The sequence below is a fragment of the Gymnoscopelus microlampas genome (assembly GCF_963454915.1).
Source record: "Gymnoscopelus microlampas genome assembly, chromosome: 24".
Lineage (NCBI taxonomy): Eukaryota > Metazoa > Chordata > Actinopteri > Myctophiformes > Myctophidae > Gymnoscopelus > Gymnoscopelus microlampas.
Window position 1 is genome coordinate 3,464,047 of NC_139961.1, and position 20,000 is coordinate 3,484,046.

At 43.2% G+C, this 20,000-nt stretch overlaps 1 protein-coding gene across 1 annotated transcript in view; it reads right to left on the reverse strand.

Moving 5' to 3' along the window:
* The window catches only part of eif5b (eukaryotic translation initiation factor 5B), a 43,166-nt gene that overhangs the window by 3,027 nt on the left and 20,139 nt on the right, over window positions 1-20,000 (reverse strand). Inside the window, exons 6-24 of the mRNA XM_084051648.1 lie at window positions 18,406-18,721; window positions 17,617-17,747; window positions 15,440-15,517; window positions 15,069-15,219; window positions 14,783-14,881; window positions 14,563-14,652; window positions 14,332-14,391; window positions 12,907-13,229; window positions 11,503-11,610; window positions 10,323-10,433; window positions 9,693-9,760; window positions 8,470-8,611; window positions 7,208-7,339; window positions 6,328-6,510; window positions 5,418-5,579; window positions 4,224-4,355; window positions 2,789-2,920; window positions 2,077-2,153; window positions 137-301 (exon numbers count right to left, since the gene is read on the reverse strand). Of these exons, the coding sequence (XP_083907774.1) occupies window positions 137-301; window positions 2,077-2,153; window positions 2,789-2,920; window positions 4,224-4,355; window positions 5,418-5,579; window positions 6,328-6,510; window positions 7,208-7,339; window positions 8,470-8,611; window positions 9,693-9,760; window positions 10,323-10,433; window positions 11,503-11,610; window positions 12,907-13,229; window positions 14,332-14,391; window positions 14,563-14,652; window positions 14,783-14,881; window positions 15,069-15,219; window positions 15,440-15,517; window positions 17,617-17,747; window positions 18,406-18,721 (2,660 nt within the window). The remainder of the gene's footprint in view (window positions 1-136; window positions 302-2,076; window positions 2,154-2,788; window positions 2,921-4,223; window positions 4,356-5,417; window positions 5,580-6,327; window positions 6,511-7,207; window positions 7,340-8,469; window positions 8,612-9,692; window positions 9,761-10,322; window positions 10,434-11,502; window positions 11,611-12,906; window positions 13,230-14,331; window positions 14,392-14,562; window positions 14,653-14,782; window positions 14,882-15,068; window positions 15,220-15,439; window positions 15,518-17,616; window positions 17,748-18,405; window positions 18,722-20,000) is intronic.

The window sequence follows — 20,000 nt, forward strand, 5'->3', positions numbered from 1 at the left end:
ACTTTAATCCACCAATTCATGGACTCAAATAAAGCATTTATTTCAAATGTGTGTGTGCGCGCGTGCGTGCGTGCGTGTGTGTGTGCGGGCGTGCGCGTGTGTGTGTGTGCGGGCGTGCGCGTGTGTGTGTTCTTACTTGAACTCCTCCTGCTTGGCCTTCTTGTAGTCCTCTCTGTACTTGGTGAAGGCATCAAACAGGTGGTAGATGATCTCTGCCCAGAAGATCCTCACTCCCAGACTGTCTGCCATGTCCTGACTGTCTCTCTCTATCTTCACGTCGAACGCCAGGATCACCGCGTACCTGCACGCACGCGCACGCACACGCACACGCACACACACACACACACGCACACACACACGCACACACACACGCACACACACACACAAAATGAGAGACAGACACACAATACGAGAGAGAGACAGATAAAGAACGAGAGACAGAGAGAAGACAGGGAAAGAAAGAAACATACAGGGACAGACAGAGAACGACACAAAGACAGACAGGCAGACAGACAGACAAGACGAGTGACAGACAGGGAACAAGACTGGCAGACAGGCTGACAGGCAGACAGACAGAAAGAGACCATAGAGACAGACAGACAGCACAAGACACAGACAGGTAGGCAGAGAGACACCACACATAGTGTAGTAGTATAGCAGATAAAGTAAACCCTCCGGAAAAACGTGGGCAAATCCTAGATTTTGCGATGAAATAGTGTTGTTTTTTTAAGTGGTTTTATGCAGTGAACTATGCAGAAATATGCAAAATGTTGCAAAATATGCAGGATTTTCTGTGATTTTATGAGGTGAAATAAGCGGGAAGTTCAAAATATGCGAAAGGTTACAAAATATGCGAAGAAATGCGGAAAGTTGTGAAATATGCAGGAGGTTTTCATGGAAATATGTGATTATGCTGCCTTTTTGAAGAAAATGTACCTCTGCATGATCGGCACCGTTTGGCTGATTATGGGATAAATATTCTGGAGGATCTAATAGAGTGTGTTAGTGTGAACATATTGGCCCTCATTTATCAACGCAGCGTATAAACCGGCGTATATTTTTCCATATATTCGGCCGTACACCAACGTCGAAGTCACATTTATCAACGAATCCTACACAGCCGATCCGAGCGGACATTTGGTCCCAGCCTTGATAAATCTCACGTCTGAAAACGAGCGTCATTTAAATAACACGCCCTTAAATATTCACAAAACGCCCGACTTCACGACATGAAGAACCAGAATACGACCCAAAAAAAGCATGTTTCCCCCGCTCGCCCCGCCTCGCCACACACGCACACGCACACACCTCTCTCTCTCTCTCTCTCTATCTCTCTCTCTCTCGCTCTCTCTCACACACACACACGCGCCCGCCCAACTTCGTCTTTCCGTAGCGTAGCGGTACATGAGACTCGGGCGGAATGCAGTGATTCCGTGCCGCCACGTTAATATTGGAGCGTCGGGTTTATATCCTTAACCCAGCCAGGTTGTGTAGCCTACATAACTCTCTATGACATAACTCCATACCATAGGACAAGCTACTGTAAGTTTGTAGACCTCACTGTCCATGAAAAGGTGGCCGGGAGTCTCGGCGCAAAAGCGCTCGTACATTTTTGAAAATAGCAGATCTACAAGCTCACAACGCGTCGCGATGCAACGCTGGCTTGTGAGCTTATAGATCTGCAATTTTCAATACAGACAGATCTACAATCTTATCTGAATGACTGTTAAAGCAGTTTGTTTAAATTACTTTATAAAATGATATATTTTCACAGGGATTATTTATTAGTGTAGATATACAGATTTATGAGTGGATTATGTGTCCAGATGCCTGTCAGACAGTCAGACAATGCTGCTCTGCAGGTCTAGAATGGAATAAACGGGCGCAGCCAACGTCAACAACTGGTCTCGACCAGACGTGAGATCTCAGCCTACGGTAGGATGAAGCCCACGTCAGGATATATTGATAAATGCCGAAAGGTGCAGTGATCTCGCCGTACGCTCATTATTCGGGCTGCACCGCATTGATAAATGAGGGCCATTGTGTGTAATAAACAGTGTGTTAGTGTGTACATACTGTGGGTCGTGTTCCAACATGGCTGAGGCCTTCATCACATCCTTCTTATGTACAGGACCTATGTTGATACCAGCATACTACACACACACACACACACACACACACACACACTTATTTTTGGGTCGTCTCTGGTCAGTCATTTGTGTTTCGTCACAGAAAACCAGAATGTCGTCTAACGATTATGTTCATAATCATTTAATCTCAATAAATGAAGACCATGCAATGACAATAAAATACGTTATTTAAGTATAAGGAGTAGGTATAATTATGTTCATCTTATCTGTGATGAGCAGTTTCCCCCCGAAACCTTGAAAAAGCTGAACATGCTGTCAAAAGTCTGAATGCCTTTCCATTGATAATGTGTGGTAAACAGCAGGGACATGTGCAGCTAGTCCATTAAACGATGCTGTGCTTTATAATGTCCAACAAGGTTTGGTCTCATGATGCTGTACATCAAAATTCCATTTAGTCAACAACAGTGTTTAAACACATGTGTAATTAGTCAATGTGCAACTCTCTACTAAAACAGCACATCATTAAACCAGTTAGTCAATTACTAAATCAAATCAATGTCGATTGAATGATCAGACAGACAGACAGACAGACAGACAGACAGACAGACAGACAGACAGACAGACAGACAGGTGGTCACAGCGAGACAGACAGGTAGTCATGGACAGACAGACAGACAGACAGACAGACGTGTACTTACAGGTACTTTAGACACTCTAAGGAACTCCAGCAGAGCCTCCAGTGAGCCCAGAGTAGAGGCCTGGACATAAACACCTTTCTCCTCCAGCTTGATGGCATTCAGGGTCTGCTTCAGCTCCTTCACTAGCTCATCCTACACACACACACACACACACACACACACACACGCACACAAGCGCACACACACACACACACACACACACACACACACACACACACACACACACACACACACACACACACACACACACACACACACACACACACACACACACACACACACACACACACACACGTTAGTTAACCCTTTAAGACCTGAGGCCGCTTCTAGAAAATTCTAAATCCTAACAGTTTTTCGGAAAAAAATATTTTTAAATTATTTTCACGATTTTTCAAAAATAGCAGATATACAAGCTCATAGCGCGGCACTCGGTGCCGCGCTATGTATGTATATCTGCTATTTTTGAATAGCCAAAGACATCTAAAGTCTCTGCTATTTTTGAATAGCCAAAGACATCTAAAGTGACACAGAAGCGTTCCAGGTATCAATGGTTTAACACAGAAGTTAGTTAACACAGACATTAATTTACAAAGTTTAACCTCACAACCAAAGGCTAATAAAACGTGCTTATTTTATAAGCCCTTTCTACTGAACAATTTCTCACTCACATTTGCCGAGGTGCCACATTCTCATCAGAGCTTTATTGATTACCAAGGGGATTCTGTCCTTTGGACGAACATATCCTCCTCCGTCTCACATCCAAATTGGAAATTGAGTAATGGACACGGCTAGAAGTCATCCACACTGCATCCTCATCAGATGCTAGGACTGTTCAGGTGATGGGGTCAATATTATAAATGAATAGCGCAACAGTGGAGTTGGCATGAAACTTAAAAAGTCCAATAGGCGGAACTGTGGACACACTTGCAAAAACGGTAAACACCCCGTGGGATCTAATAATTCGGCTCTAAATGCGTCAACTGAAAGGAAATGAGAATCAGTTGAATTTGCATCATGTCTATAATATGCATCCAAGCAATTAGATCGTTCACATCTTTTTTCTTTCTTTTCATATGTGCTGACGACGTTGGGAACAAATATTTTATGTGAGGTTTGGCACTATTGTAATAGATTTCTCATGAAAGATAAGTTGTTCTAATGACATGCGCAAAGCTTTGATCTCATGTAAGTCATGCCTCTGAGTGGACCTCCCGCTGAATTCACAGACAAATAAAGATTGATGAATCAGACTACTAACGTGGGAAGTTGTGTAAATGCCTTAACGTTCAAAATATATACAGTTTAGGGAATCGGGCCCACTCTCTCTCTCACAGACGGGCACCGTGTGTGACTGTGTACCATTTGTGTGTGTGTGTGTGTGTGTGTGTGTGTGTGTGTGTGTGTGTGTGTGTGTGTGTGTGTGTGTCTCTCGTACCCTGAGCACGGGGATCTCGTCCTCTCTGTGAGCCACCAGCAGGGGGAGCCCTGCCAGAGTCTTCTCCAAGTCTTTGCCCAGAATCTTCACTCCCTGAGACGTGTTCACCTCCTTATGCTTCTCATACTGGTTCTGTTAACATGAATACACATCCTTATTACCCTTATGCACCTCCTTATGCTTCTCATACTGGTTCTGTTAGGATCAATAGATCAATACATCAAGTCATAATCAATAGTAAGTGATGTAACACAGAGGGAGCCACACACACACACACACACACACACACACACACACACACACACACACACACACACACACACACACACACACACACACACACACACACACACAGTTGCTAAGGACACACACAAGAAGAAGACTGGCTTAACCTTCTATCCAGGAACACATCTGTGTCCTTTTAGATGTCTTTGGCTATTCAAAAATAGCAGATCTACAAGCTCATGGCGCAGCACCGACTGCCGCTCCATGAGCTTGTAGATCTGCAATTTTTTTTAAATCATACATTTTTTTTGCAAATCTTTGCTTCTGGGGGTCCCTGGAACAACACATTTTGAGAGGGGGGCCAAATACATATCTAAAAATGTTTTCTAAATCCTAACAGTATGTTGCTATATCAGTGGTGCTCCTTTACATGTCAAGGACCAACCAAAATGATATGTATTTGGCCACGGACCCCCATCTCAAAATATGTTGTTCCAGGGACCCCCCCAGAAGGACAGATCGGAGTTAAAAATGTTCGCTTTAAAACATAGCCTATATATTCAAAGATTAGGGCCGGCCCTTCATTTTCAAAAATAGAGGAGGCAACAGAAAGGACGCTGGGAGTAGGAGTCACTAGTTCAGTGACAGACATCGCCCTGCCCTGCCGGCTTCCCTCCCTTGAACACGGGAGCCACCATGGAAGATTTGAACCCGTTGCCTCTACAGAGGTGGACAGGAAACCGCACCGCTCGGACAGTTGTGGAATGGAGCTGCTGCTGTCAGGCTCACCACTGTCTCCTTATGCAGGAAGTTATTGATTCTAGCTCAGAAACCTGTTCCATGGTTAAGATCAGCAGCTAGAGCCTGACAGATGCCTTATTTTTCAGAGGAGAGGAGACGTGCATAGGGGAGAGGAGAGGAGATGAAAGGAGAGGAGAAGAGGGCAGTGAGGAGAAGGAGGACAGTCACCTTGACCCGGAGCTCCTTCATAGGAGGCGGTAGGAGGAGTCCTCTGATCTGCGAGATGATTGGTCCCTCTACTCCAGGAACGATGATGGAGTCTCCTTCCCTCAGAGAACCGTTGATCAGAATCACGTCGATGGTGGTTCCCATGCCAGGTAACGCTTTGACCTGCACACGCACACCACACACACACACACACACACACACACACACACACACACACACACACACACACACACACACACACACACACACACACACACACACACACACACACACACACACACACACACACACACACTTCTTTACTTGAACTTTCGATTAAAGACACGCATTGTGTCAAAATAAAAAAATATCAAGGTACAATGCGAGATCATGATCACAATGTTGGATATTTAGGCTAAACACAAGCAGCCTACCAAAACACGTATAGATATACAGTAAGTGGCAGCGTCTTTTCCATATGAAATTACTTCCATTGATGGAAGGAACAGAACATTATTTAGCTAATGCATTGTTTTGCTTTTTTGCCTTTGTTTTTAAGCGAGTCTGACAATTTGTAGTCATCACACACACACACACACACACACACATCTTTTCGACAAAGCCGGATGTACCACGGTGGATTCGAACCCACAATCTCCGTGGTGGTGGGCAGTGACTTTACCATTGCACCACCCGAGTGCCTATCACACACACATCTTATGCACATGCAGCTGCCAAATAAATATCATTATCACAGCAATTGTTTTACAATTATATCCACATACATATTTAAATATTTTACGAACGTCAAATTTCAAAAATAGACACACAGTTCATCAGAATCACAATGATAGCTGTTTCTTCCTTGTGGTGTCAGGTAAAACTTTGACACACACACACACACACACACACACACACAGCAGTGACCTACCTCCATGACCTGAGCTCGGAGCTCGTCGCAGTGAGCCAGTCTCTTGGCCAGCAGGGTCTGTGTGAGCTCCACCAGCAGGGCGATCAGGTTGCCCATGCCGTCCCCGCTGTGGGCAGAGGTGGGCACCAGAGACACAAAGGTCCTGGGGTCCTTGTTCTCATGGAACAGCGCAGCGTTCAGACCCTGAACATTAATAAAACGTGTAAAAAAAAGTATTGAATTATCAAACATGTCAGCAATTTCATAGTATATTTAAGTTATTTGTCTGCCCTGTGCAATCTTTGATTACAAAAGGAGAAAGTAAGAGACTCTTACAACTGAGCTTTTTTATGTTACCTGTTGTTTCATGGCTCATTGATGAAAAGTGTGCTCTTTACTGAGTTGAGTGGTGCATTATGCTTTCATGTGAGCATTGTTATAATTTTGTGTTACATTCCATGCGTAATTTTGGTTTTCGTAAAGTTACTCTAAGAGTAACTTTACCAAAACATTCTCTTCTTTGCAATTACACTTGTTTCAATGTGGAGTAATTGGAATGATAAATAAATGCATTCATTGATTTTGAAACAGTTCCTAATGCCTTAATGTTGTTATTTAGCCCCATAGGTACATTTTTAAGTATTTCCAGCAATGGGATAATTATTTGTTGGTTGGTAGATCACGTTGAGCTGGCTTTATATTTTAAAAGTAGAACTCAAGTCAAAAAAGTGTGGGCACCCCTGCTGTAAGAGAAGATTCTTTTATCGATTCTCAGACTTTTTGATTCCAAGGATCCCTAACTATCCAACTATATCCATCATGTGGTTGGGGACCCCCTGGAACCCCTTCAAGGACCCCTGGTACTTTGAGAAGCACTGCTGTTAGTGTGTGAGTTGTATACCTGCTGGGCGAACTCCAAGATGACGGCCTTGGTTCGCTCGTCAAACTCGTCTTTGGTGTTCTTCTTCTGTTTCTTCAGGGTGGTGACCACGTCTGTCTCTGGGCTCTTCTTCCAGTCGTACAGACGGTCAATCTGACATGAAATAAACTTTATTTATATGAACTTTTCTTCCAGTCGTACAGACGGTCAATCTGACATGAAAATAAATTAAACTTTGTTTATATGAACCCTTCTTCCAGTCGTACAGACTGTGAATCTGACATGAAAACAAACTTTATTTATATGAACTCTTCTTCCAGTCGTACAGACGGTCAATCTGACATGGAAACAAACTTTATTTATATGAACTCTTCTTCCATGCTAATTAGTTGGGCCGAGCCGAGCCTCGGGCTCCTTAAAAGAGTAAATCTTTCTTGTTTTCTTTGTGAAGCACTTTGTAACACTTTGTAACAGAGGTGCTATATAAATAAAGTTTTATTATTATTATTATTAAATCTATCGCCCCTCAAAAATAAAATTTCCGAAAGGTAAGGCCAACGGAAATGGCAGTGGATGAGTTGGATGCACAGCTCAAAGTTAACTTTACTCAGGTATACTATCTAGTTCGTGTTATTTTTTTTAAAACTGTCGGAAGTGTACGTTTTCAAGCTGTGTTGGCCATTATCTCTGGAACGGCAGGTCCAATCTGCTCAGTTCAAAGCCTGTTGGATGCTTGACTTTGAGGACATTAAGCACTTTAAGGACGACTTCAGCCATGTTCAACCTATCTTCATATAATAGGTCCTCACTAATGCTCATGATAAAATGGCACCATTTTTTTCTACTAGGTCTGTGTCTCATAGGAGGACTGTGGACAGTCCAGAAACCCGTCTACCAGTGACATCATCGTTAGGCAGGATTTTTGACACAGGAATACAAAGCCTACAGTTTCCAATAGCTTGGATTCCCCATCGATGATGTCACTGGTAGACGGGACTCTGAACTGTCCACAGCCCTCCTCTGAGACACAGATCGAGTAGATTTTTCTTTTTACCATTTTATCATGAGTATTAGTGAGGACCAATTATATGAAGATAGGTTGAAAATGGATGATGTCATCCTTTAATGACACTTATTCACGTTTTTGGGCCCAAAACTATGGTAACGGTTTGTTAGGGCCCAGTTAGGGCCGGCCGTCCATTTTCAGACCCGTCCAGAACTCTAATCCCTCCCTCCCTCTCTCTCTCCCTCTCTCTCTCTCTCTCTCTCTCTCCATGCCTCACCTTGTTCAGAGCCACGATGAAGGGACACTTCTTCTCCTTCAGCAGGTTGATGGACTCCAGAGTCTGAGGCTCCAGGCCGTGCATGATGTCAACCACCAGGATGGCAATGTCACACAGAGAGCTGCCTCTGTTACGCAGGTTACTGTGACACACACACACACACACACACACACACACACACACACACACACACACACACGTTGGTTTGTGATGATCATTATCTATAAATGCAGAGAATCTCTGTGAGTGTGTCTCCAGCATATCACGAAAACCCTTTAATCAATCAAACCTGCTGTAATTAGTACTCATGTCCGAGTAGTGTTGGTTTTGACAGCAAATTTTGATTCAGTTTCAGTCATATTTTAGTCATCTGAAATGTTTTACTGTTCGTCTAGTTTTAGTCGACTAAATATCATAAGATTATAGTCGACTAAATCTACAGTTGATTTAGTCGACTAAAATGTATGTTGTCGGTGGCTTGATGGCGTCGTAATGGCTGATTTTACACTTGGTTGCATGCTGAAAATAGTACATCTACAAGATTGTGAGCTTGTAGATCTGCTATTTTCAAAGTGCTACACCCGAGCGCAACCAAACATAGAATGACTTGTCTTTTAGTTCTACTGGATCTCTTCTCCACTAGTCTCTCACTAACATTTTAGTCTAGTTTTTATTTGTTGACGAAATTGTCAATATATTTAGTCTTAGTTTTAGTCATCATAGCTTAGTTTTTATTTAGATTTCGTCAGTGAATAAAAGGTCGACGAAAAATGTTCATCATAGTTTTAGTCGACAAAATCAACTCTGCGTCCGAGACAGATTATGTCAAAGCATGTTGGGGAGGTTGATGTAAACGTAACAAATCATTGTTCCAGCCGTGTATACAACTGGCAGGCAGATAGTTCAGAGCGTTAACTTGAGTATAAAACACACAATCCTCGAGGACTTTCTCTGGTCTGGGAAGACCCTGCCCTATAGGAGAAAAAAGAGTTTGCTGTAGTTTCGCAGTACGCTGCAGGCTTTACTGTCTTGCTCGAGGACACTTTGACACGCAGACAGGACACAGAGCCAGGGGGATCAAACCGGGAGGGCCGCTCTAGCGGCAGTGACTGCCCAGTGGGATTGAGAGAGAGAGACAGAGAGGCAAAGAGAGAGAGAGAGAGGCAAACACACACACACACACACACACACACACACACACACACACACACACACACACTTACCTAAAGGACTCGTGACCAGGTGTATCGATAATGAGCATGCCAGGAATCTTAATGGTGTCTTTGTCGAACTGTAAAGAAAAGAAACAACGACAACTCTCAACATCACTGACAAAAGTATAGTGTGTAGAGAAACAAGAGATGTCCCGATACCTGGATCTGACATGGGTCGACACTAACGGTTGCCTGACTGGCGACTGCCCGTGGCAGCCAGTGGCGTGCACAGACATTTTGAGGGGCAGGTGCTCAAGTAAATTATACTTTTTTTTGTTTACTTGGTCTGCTCTTTTTTCCCCCTCTACACCTATACCTCTTTGCCAAAAATAGCAGATCTACAAGCTCACAACGCCTCGCAGCGCGAGGCGTTGTGAGCTTGTAGATCTGCTATTTTTGGCTAAAGTTCTCCTCAGAAAAGGGATGCTAGGTTTCGAGTGGTTATGGTAAAAAGATAAAATCATATCATATGAAGATTTGGCGGACCCCCTGTAGTAACTCTGAGGTCCCTGGTGGCAGGTAAATGAAACTGTGTGTGTGTGTGTGTGTGTGTGTGTGTGTGTGTGTGTGTGTGTGTGTGTGTGTGTGTGTGTGTGTGTGTGTGTGTGTGTGTGTGTGTGTGTGCGCGTGTGTACGTACGTTCTTAACCATCTTGCCCTGCTCTATGATGGCGTCTAGAGGGACGTTGGTGGCTCCGATCTGCTGAGTGATCCCTCCTGCCTCTCCGTCCTGTACGTTAGTGTGACGCAGCTACACACACACACACACACACACACACACACACACACACACACACACACACACACACACACACACACACACACACACACACACACACACACACACACACGATAAGAAGTCAATAGCAGACAGTAAATATTATACGATATAATAAGACACTAGACTTGTAAAGTGCTTTTCTAAGTGCTTTAAAGGGTTGTCCATAGGAGACAAACAAAAGAAAAGTAAAGAATATGTAAACATGTGAGTTCTAACAGGCCTTTCTGAATGACATTGTGAGAAGATACAAGAACTGTATTGTCATACATACAGTACAGTAAAACTAAGTGTTTTCACTGCACACTGACATGTTTACTTAGCCTTCACTATGCACACCTAAACATGAGTTCATCACCAATGAGCTAAAAGAGAGTAAAAGGAGCAGCAGCACAATATGCACAATAACACAAAAGTAAAAAAAACTGAACATTAACTCATTCAGTGCCAAACTTATTTATTCATGTTAATGGAATTTTGGTTCTGAGTGCCACAGCCAAAATTCATTGTAAAAGAAAAGTGCTTAGGAAGCGAGATACAGCCTTTTTAAGTTATAGGTTAAACAAGGAGTGGATGGAGCAGCAAATCTTCAAATCATCATATCTTGGGTTCTGAACATGTTTTTCCCCCAAAAAAAAAAAAAAAAAAAAAAACTTTTATTTTGAAAAAAAAAAAATATTTTGAAATTTTTTTTATGACGGATTTGACGGATCGTGGCGCTCTGGGCGTCAGGCCACGTGACGGATTTGACGGATTGTGGCACTCAATGAGTTAATGAGCAATTCTGTAATGAGCATGATCAGGGAAAATCTGGTCTCTGATTGGCTATTGGGTGTGGGTTAAAAGGATGTGCCTCTCTAACAGTGCCTCTCCTAGTCAAGATTGAAGAAGAGATTCATTGCTCATGATATAAGCTTCAGGGCTTTCTGCATGCCCTGCCGGAGGCCATAAAGGCTTTTCCTATATTGTGTACAGCTCCCCGTTGTCTGTCTAGCTGTGTGTGTGTGTGTGTGTGTGTGTTGGATGAGAGAGAGAGTGTTACCTTGTCTAGGATCTTGGTCTTGCCAGTGTCTACGTGACCCAGCACACACACCACCGGAGACCTCAGCTTGTCCAGGTTGATGTTACGGATGTTCTCCGCACGCCGTTTCTGTTACACACACACACACACACACACACACACACACACACACACACACACACACACACACACACACACACACACACACACACACACACACACACACACACACACACACACACACACACACACACACACACACACACACACACACACACACACACACAGTGAATATCACAGTGTTTCCAATAGACACAGACACCTCCTAGTCAAAGGTTGTAACGTGTAAGTAGTTACGTTTCCATCCACACATTTTAACAGCTTTAAAATAAAGACCCAGGACCTTCTAGCCTCACAGCTAGAAGGTCCTGGGTTCGATTCCCGCAGGGGACGCTGTGGGCGCTGGGGGCGTGTTCTCTCCTCCGCGTCATCAGTGCCCACACCCTAGTTGGGGTTGGCGAAAGGGCCTACTCTGTGTGGAGTTTGCATGTTCTCCCCGTGTCTCCTAGGGTAGTTAATACCCTCACAAAAACATGCAGTAATCCTGGTCACTATACTGCCTCCCCCTAGCCAGCCTGGGCGCCTGATGGAGGGGAAAGGAACTGGTTGGAATAATGTGTTCCTTCCAGGGAAACTCCCCTCCTGTCAGGTGATAAGAAGGTCAGTTCTCATGCATTGAAGGAGGCATGAGCTCGGCCCTGGCCTCCCTAGGTTGGCAGAGGGAAGGTAGTGCCCAGGATTACACGCTTAGGCATTGGCACCAGGGTGAAAAAATAGGGGTTACAAAATCGTGGGATAAAAATTTAGAAAAAAATAAATAAATAAATAAAGAATCATCAAAAGTAAATGTGACCGTATGGAGGTTTCCTTCCACTGTGGTTATGGTGAACACTAGGAGTTGTTTCATGAAATGAACAGCAGGTGGCACTACGTCTTCAGTATTATTGTTACCATGAATGGAATACGGGAACGCATCTGAAACCACGTTAACCACTATTGTATAAGTTGGCTATTAAAAAATAGCAGATATACAAGCTCACAGCGCGGCACCGAGCGCCGCGCTGTGAGCTTGTAGATCTGCTATTTTTGAAAAGTCGTGCACATTTTGGAAAGCGTACATTTCTAGCTCAAATCTTTGCTGCTGGGGGGTCCCTGGAACATATTTTGAGATGGGGAGGGGAGGCAAATACATATAATTGTGGGGGTCCTTGGCATGAAAAAGTTGCAGCACCACTGATTATAGCAACAGACGTTTTTTCAAAAAACTGTTTAAATGTTCGCTTTAAAAAATCTATATATTCAAAGATTTGCACACTTTCTCATGATTTTTCAAAAAGAATATCAGATCTACAAGCTCATCCTGACCTCTATCCGCCGTTTGGCTCTGTCGTACATCTTCTCCTCTTTGGTCCGTCCATCATCTGAGTCACTGCCACTGCTCTCCTCCTCGCTCTCCTTCCCTCCTTTCCTCTTCTCCTGCTGCACTCCTCCTCTCTTCTCCACCTCCACCTTCTTCTGCTGCTCCTCCTCCTCGCTCTCCTCCTCCCCGTCTTCCTCATCGTCGTCTTCCTCGTCGTCCTCCTCCTCGTCCTCCTCGTCTTCCTCCTCGCTGGCGTTGTCGGGGGCGACGGAGGACTTGGGCGGAGCCGAGGGCGTTTCCTTCACCTCGATGTGGACCTTCTTTAACTCTGAGAGAGAGACATAGAGACATGGAGAGAGAGAGAGAGAGAGAGAGAGAGAGACATAGAGACATGGAGAGAGAGAGAGAGAGAGAGAGAGAGAGAGAGAGAGAGAGACATAGAGAGAGAGAGAGAGACAGAGAGAGAGACATAGAGACAAAGAGAGAGAGAGAGAGAGAGAGAGAGAGAGAGAGAGACATAGAGACATGGAGAGAGAGAGAGAGAGAGAGAGAGAGAGAGAGAGAGAGAGAGACAAAGAGAGGGAGAGAAAGAGAGAGAGGATTAGCGCTGCCCGATTCTTGCATGCTCACTTAAGCTCCTCCAAATGATCCAGAATGCCTAGGGTTGCCAACACCCAGAGATTGAAATAAGGGACATATCCTGGGCGCACGGCTGACTTTTTTTTTTGGGGGGGGGGGGGGGGGGGTCAAACCCCCAAAATGCATAGAAAACTATGCATTATTATACCTATAACACAATACAAACACAATGGTCTTACACCTGCATTAGTTGTATGTAACAAGTTCTATTCAGACCATAATAAATGAAATAAAATGCAAGTTTCAGCCATACACCAGATAACGTATTGTGTATGCATGTGTGTTTTGCATTTTGACACTGGCAGTTGTTTGCAAAATGTGAAAAAGTAAATAATAAGGTATGCTTTGGAAAAGGGTAGGAAATAAGTAGGCTATACATGATTTGAACCTCCAAAATGTACACTTCAACTTATTGTTTATGCCATAATGACATCCACAGGTTTTATAGCAATTGTTCAAATGAGGCCTTAAATGTGAAATGTTCTACAAGCATGTTTAAATCGGATACAGGATAGGTGGGCACTAGGGACATCTGGGCACCTCGATGTACAATTGGCTATTTTGTCCAAAATGTAAAAAGAAAATAACAGATGAAGTGCCTGGCGCACGCACAGAAAAATATATATTTTACTATGCATCTTCCCTTTACCCGGGACAAGTGACGTCCCGTACAGGATGCGCCTCTTTAGGTCAAAACACGGGGCGTCCCGGCTAATACGGGACTGTTGGCAACCCTAAGAATGCAGCAGCACACCTGCTCTTCACCCACACAAACCTCTCAAACCTCTCACCTTTCTCATCATCGGTGACGATGGCCTCCCAGTCGTCCACCTCCGTATCTGGTTTGACAACTAGACAGAGGGACAGACAGGCAGACAGACAGACAGACAGACAGACAGACAGACAGACAGACAGACGGAGAGGAGAGAGATACAGACAGAGACAAATATTAATAATCATAAGTAATATATAATATACTAAGTATCCATGAACATGAAAATCCTTCTTCCATTGTGTCTCACCTGGTTCTTCTGGTGGGGTTACCGTCTCTGTCTCCATGGCAACTGGCTCTGGAGTCTCAGAGACTGGCGGGGATGTTACCTCTGATGTTTCTGATGAGAGGAGAGGAAGAGAGCTTTAACATGTTGCTCAAGAATCAATGTACAACACTACTCGTTCAAATTAAAACTGCCAGGGGGGGGGGCTTTAAGTAATGATGAAATAATGGTGGTCGTTGTGTACCTTCAGGCGTGGGCGTGGCGGCGGTCACCTTCTTCTTCCTCTTGTCTCCGTAGACTGGCTTCTTCTTTGGCAAAGAGTCCCTGGATGGCACTTCAATACCTGACCACCAGGGAGGGCTATGGTTAGGATCGTATGAGTTCCCATTACAACTGTCTAAGTTTTTAAATAGCAGATCTACAAGCTCATAGCGCGGCACTCTGTTTTTATATTGTGGTATTGATATTTTACTTAAGTAAAATATCTGAGTACTTCTTCCACCACTGTTGGATACAACTAAAGGTCATACCCTGGGCTTGCAGTATTTTAAGGGTGGCCTCAGCTCTGGCCTTGGCCTCTTTCTGGGCCTTGGTGAGGAGTTTCCCTTCTTTCTTCAGTCTCTCCTTCCTCTCCTTCTCCTTCTGTTTCTTCTTCTCTTTCCTCTCCTGCTCCACACGCTCCTGAGAGGGGGGGGGGGGGGGGGTCCAAGAGGTCATGGTCATAAACAACACAGATACACCCCCCCACAGAACAGAGGTGTGTGTGTGTGTGTGTGTGTGTGTGTGTGTGTGTGTGTGTGTGTGTGTGTGTGTGTGTGTGTGTGTGTGTGTGTGTGTGTGTGTGTGTGTGTGTGTGTGTGTGTGTGTGTGTGTGTGTGTGTGTGTGTGTGTGTGTCTCTACCTGCTCCACTCTCTGTTGTTCCAGTTCCTCTAATCTCTTCTGTCTCTCCTCTTCCTCTCTCTTGGCTCGCTCCTCATCCTGCAAACACAAACACAAACATCATACACATGGATTAAAGCTAAATACAAAACTATTTTTGTGTGACATAGAATGGAAAAGTAAGGCATTATGAGGCGAAAGTGGGCGGGGGGACGATGTTGATCTGAAAAGATGGATTTTATTTATCTTTTGGACGATGTCGCCCGGCGACTCGCCCGGAGACTCGCCCGCTGTTAAAACGTACTGTTAGGCTACTGGGAAAGTGTCTGAATGTGTTCACGACAACGCAGCCAACGTTGTGGCTGCTAATCGCCCCGAGCGGGTGAACTGCGACTCAGTTCCGTGTTTTGCACACACACTGCAAACGGCAATCAGCGATGGATTCAGCCTGTTTTTGCATCGGGTTATCACTGCAGCAGGTCGGCTAGTCAAGCACTTTAACCACAGCACCCGTGCATGCAAGGTACATTATTTTTAATGTGTAAATAGCGCATTATATTATGGTAATGGTGCTTTTTTTTGGGAACACATTTCCTTAACAGTTAATGATTAATTAAATCGGTAAGGCCTAACGGCAACCGGTTAATAAAATGTCTCCATTTGGCCTTCCCTAATACATGCATGGGATAATATGCAGGTATGGAATATTACAGAACAGAAGAGTAGACCATTCATCAATGTGGATGATGGCCACATCCTTATCTTTATAGTTGACATTGTTGGTGTGCAAAGCCTTTTATTCCTGAACTAGTGAATGAAGCGCCAGGATGCACAAACCTACATTAATGAATGGAATCCTGACCTGCAGTGTGTGTGTGTGTGTGTGTGTGTGTGTGTGTGTGTGTGTGTGTGTGTGTGTGTGTGTGTGTGTGTGTGTGTGTGTGTATGTGTGTGTGTGTGTGTGTGTGTGTGTGTGGCCACATGTGAAGGAGGACCATGAATACGTCACGGGAGAAGGAAAAAAACGTGTACACGTGATGTGGAAGTCTTCCGCATCATGAGGAGACATGAAACTCTGCTGAGCGACACTTTGTGTAAACTTTATGTACACTTTGTGTAAACTTTATGTACCCTTTATGTACACTTTATGTACACTTTATGTACACTTTATGTACACTTTGTGTACACTTTGTGTAAACTTTGTGTAAACTTTATGTACACTTTGTGTAAACTTTATGTACCCTTTATGTACACTTTATGTACACTTTATGTACACTTTATGTACACTTTATGTACACTTTGTGTAAACTTTGTGTAAACTTTATGTACCCTTTATGTACACTTTATGTACACTTTATGTACACTTTATGTACACTTTATGTACACTTTGTGTAAACTTTGTGTAAACTTTATGTACCCTTTATGTACACTTTATGTACACTTTATGTACACTTTGTGTACACTTTGTGTAAACTTTATGTACACTTTATGTACACTTTATGTACACTTTATGTACACTTTATGTACACTTTATGTACACTTTGTGTAAACTTTATGTACCCTTTATGTACACTTTATGTACACTTTATGTACACTTTGTGTACACTTTATGTACACTTTGTGTAAACTTTGTGTAAACTTTATGTACCCTTTATGTACCCTTTATGTACACTTTATGTACACTTTATGTACACTTTATGTACACTTTATGTAAACTTTATGTACACTTTATGTACACTTTATGTACACTTTATGTACACTTTATGTACACTTTATGTACACTTTATGTACACTTTGTGTAAACTTTGTGTAAACTTTATGTACCCTTTATGTACACTTTATGTACACTTTATGTACACTTTATGTACACTTTGTGTAAACTTTGTGTAAACTTTATGTACACTTTATGTACACTTTATGTACACTTTATGTACACTTTATGTACACTTTGTGTAAACTTTGTGTAAACTTTATGTACACTTTATGTACACTTTATGTACACTTTATGTACACTTTGTGTACACTTTGTGTAAACTTTATGTACACTTTATGTACACTTTATGTACACTTTGTGTAAACTTTATGTACACTGTATGTACACTTTATGTACACTTTGTGTAAACCGGGTAAAAGCCGATCCAAGTGGAGCGGAGAGCCCACTCAGAACATAGAGTTGTGTATGTCCCATGATGCATCACCTCTTTCATCTGGGCCAGGGCTTCCTGCATGGCCTTCACTGTGGCTTTACTGGGACCTTTCTTCTTCTCCGGCTCCTTCTCCCCTTTCTTCTTCTTCTTGTCCTTCTTCTTCTTGTCTCCCTCCGCCTCCTCTGGAGGACCGACCGCAACACAACATGATGACACGCACACACACACACACACACACACACACACACACACACACACACACACACACACACACACACACACACACACACACACACACACACAGGTTATTATTGTTAAAACGAAATAAATAATAATATCAGTATCAGTCAATACCGACTACCTATCAGTGTGTAAATATTACAATAAAAACCCAAACTCACAGCTAAACTAAATGAAGCCTTTTAACACAAACACAGAACTAAACTAAACCAGAAAACCTGCATTAAAAACTAATCACAAACTAAACTGACTTTGAAAACAAGAACTCAAAATGAATGAAAAAATATATAAATGATGACATAAGGGCTGCAATAATCCATTAAGACCGGGAACGCATCCGTGTCATTTTTAAATGTATTTGGCTATTCACAAAATAGCAGATCTACAAGCTCATAGTGCCGTAATGAGCTTGCAGATCTGCTTTTTTTTTTTTGCAAATCTTTGAATATATAATTATTTTTTAAGCAAACATGTTTTACTCATATCTTTGCTTCTGGGGGGTCCCTGGAACACATTGAGATCTGAGGCCCATTCTATAAATGTCTTCTAAAAGAGTTTCAAAAAATCAATCAATAACAAAGGTGCAGAGGCCCCGCCCACCTTCTCCCATTGGCTCTGCTGCTTCCTGTTCGTCCGCCACGGGAACAGCGGCGGCCTCGGTGTCGTCAGCAGGAGCAGCAGGAGGAGTAGGCTCCGTCTTCTTCACCTCCTCCTTCTTCAGCTCCTCTTTCTTCACCTCCTCCTTCTTCACCTCATCCTTCTTCACCTCCTCCTTCTTCAGCTCCTCCTTCTTCACCTCCTTCTCCTTGTCATCCCTCTGTTTCTTCTTCAGCCGGTCCTCCTCCTTCTTCTTCTTGTCTCTCTCCTTCTTCTCTGCTTTCTTCTGGGCGGCCGTCTTCATCTTGAAGGCTCCCTCCTATAGCATGACATGTTACTAGTACCTAAGTACATTTACTCAAGTACTGTAGTACAATTTTAAAGGTACAGTACTTTTACTTTACTGGAGTATTTCCAATTGTCTATACTTCTACTCCACTACATCTCAGAGGCAAATATTGTACCTTTACTCCACTACAATTATTTGACAACTTCAGTTACTAGTTACTTTTCAGCAGTGATGCTATGCTCATTTGAGAAGTGGTTGCTCTCTATTTTAATGACGTGACGCGCACGTCGCTTAACACCTACAGTACAATGGACAATTGATATGCATATAGGCTAATTCCTATGTTAATGTACCTGGCGTGAGTCAGGAGCCTTTGTAAACTTTGATGAAGTGTGAATTTAAAGTAGTTTTAAATCAATGCGTGTGCCTGCACGTCCCCCCGGCCAAATAAGTGGTTGCTCGGCGTGCAACCCCGTCCACTGAGCATTGCACCCCTGCTTTTCAGATATAAATGATTACATTATAAAACATACATTAACCACTTTAGCCCTATTTTATACCTAGGCTATTTTCAAATATTTTGTACTTTTACTTTTGGTACTTTAAGTACATTTTGATGCCAAAACTTTTGCACTTTTACTCAAATTCTGGACTAATTCTGGACTTTAACTTGTAACAGAGTCTTTTTTTATATTGCAGTATTGGTACTTTTTCCACCATTGGAGGTAGAGGGAGTGATGTTGCTTTAGGGCTGACCCAAATAGTTTGAATATTCAAAGCTTTATTCGATGGAACGGGATTCGAACATGGGGAAAAAAAGTTGACTTATTTTTAATATATATATCTCGATTCTGGTGATTAACACATTGAGTGCCAAAACCGTGAATTACCGGTTTTGCATAAAGTGACGTTGAGTGCCAAAACCTCTCTGTGAAGTCAATCTTTTTGTTTTTTTCCACAAGGGGGGGGGGGGGGGTGGAATCACCCACGGTGACTCTGAGAAGGAAGGGACAGATGGATCACGGTGCCAAAAAAACTGGCTCCCGTCTGCTCCCATTATATCTCCTTGCAAAAAAACTCCACCATGGAGACTCGCGTGAGAGAGTTGTTGTTCCAGGCGTTAGCCAGGACCATCCCCCATCGTGCACGCATATATTGTTTACAATGGGGTGCTCGTCGTGGAGTCTACAGCTGTCAACAGCGTAGCGTTACAAACGGTGAGATCTCTGGCACTCAACGTCACTTTTTTAATACAACTCTGGCACCGAATGTGTCATTAACCCACAGGATTTAATATTGTCCGTCTTAT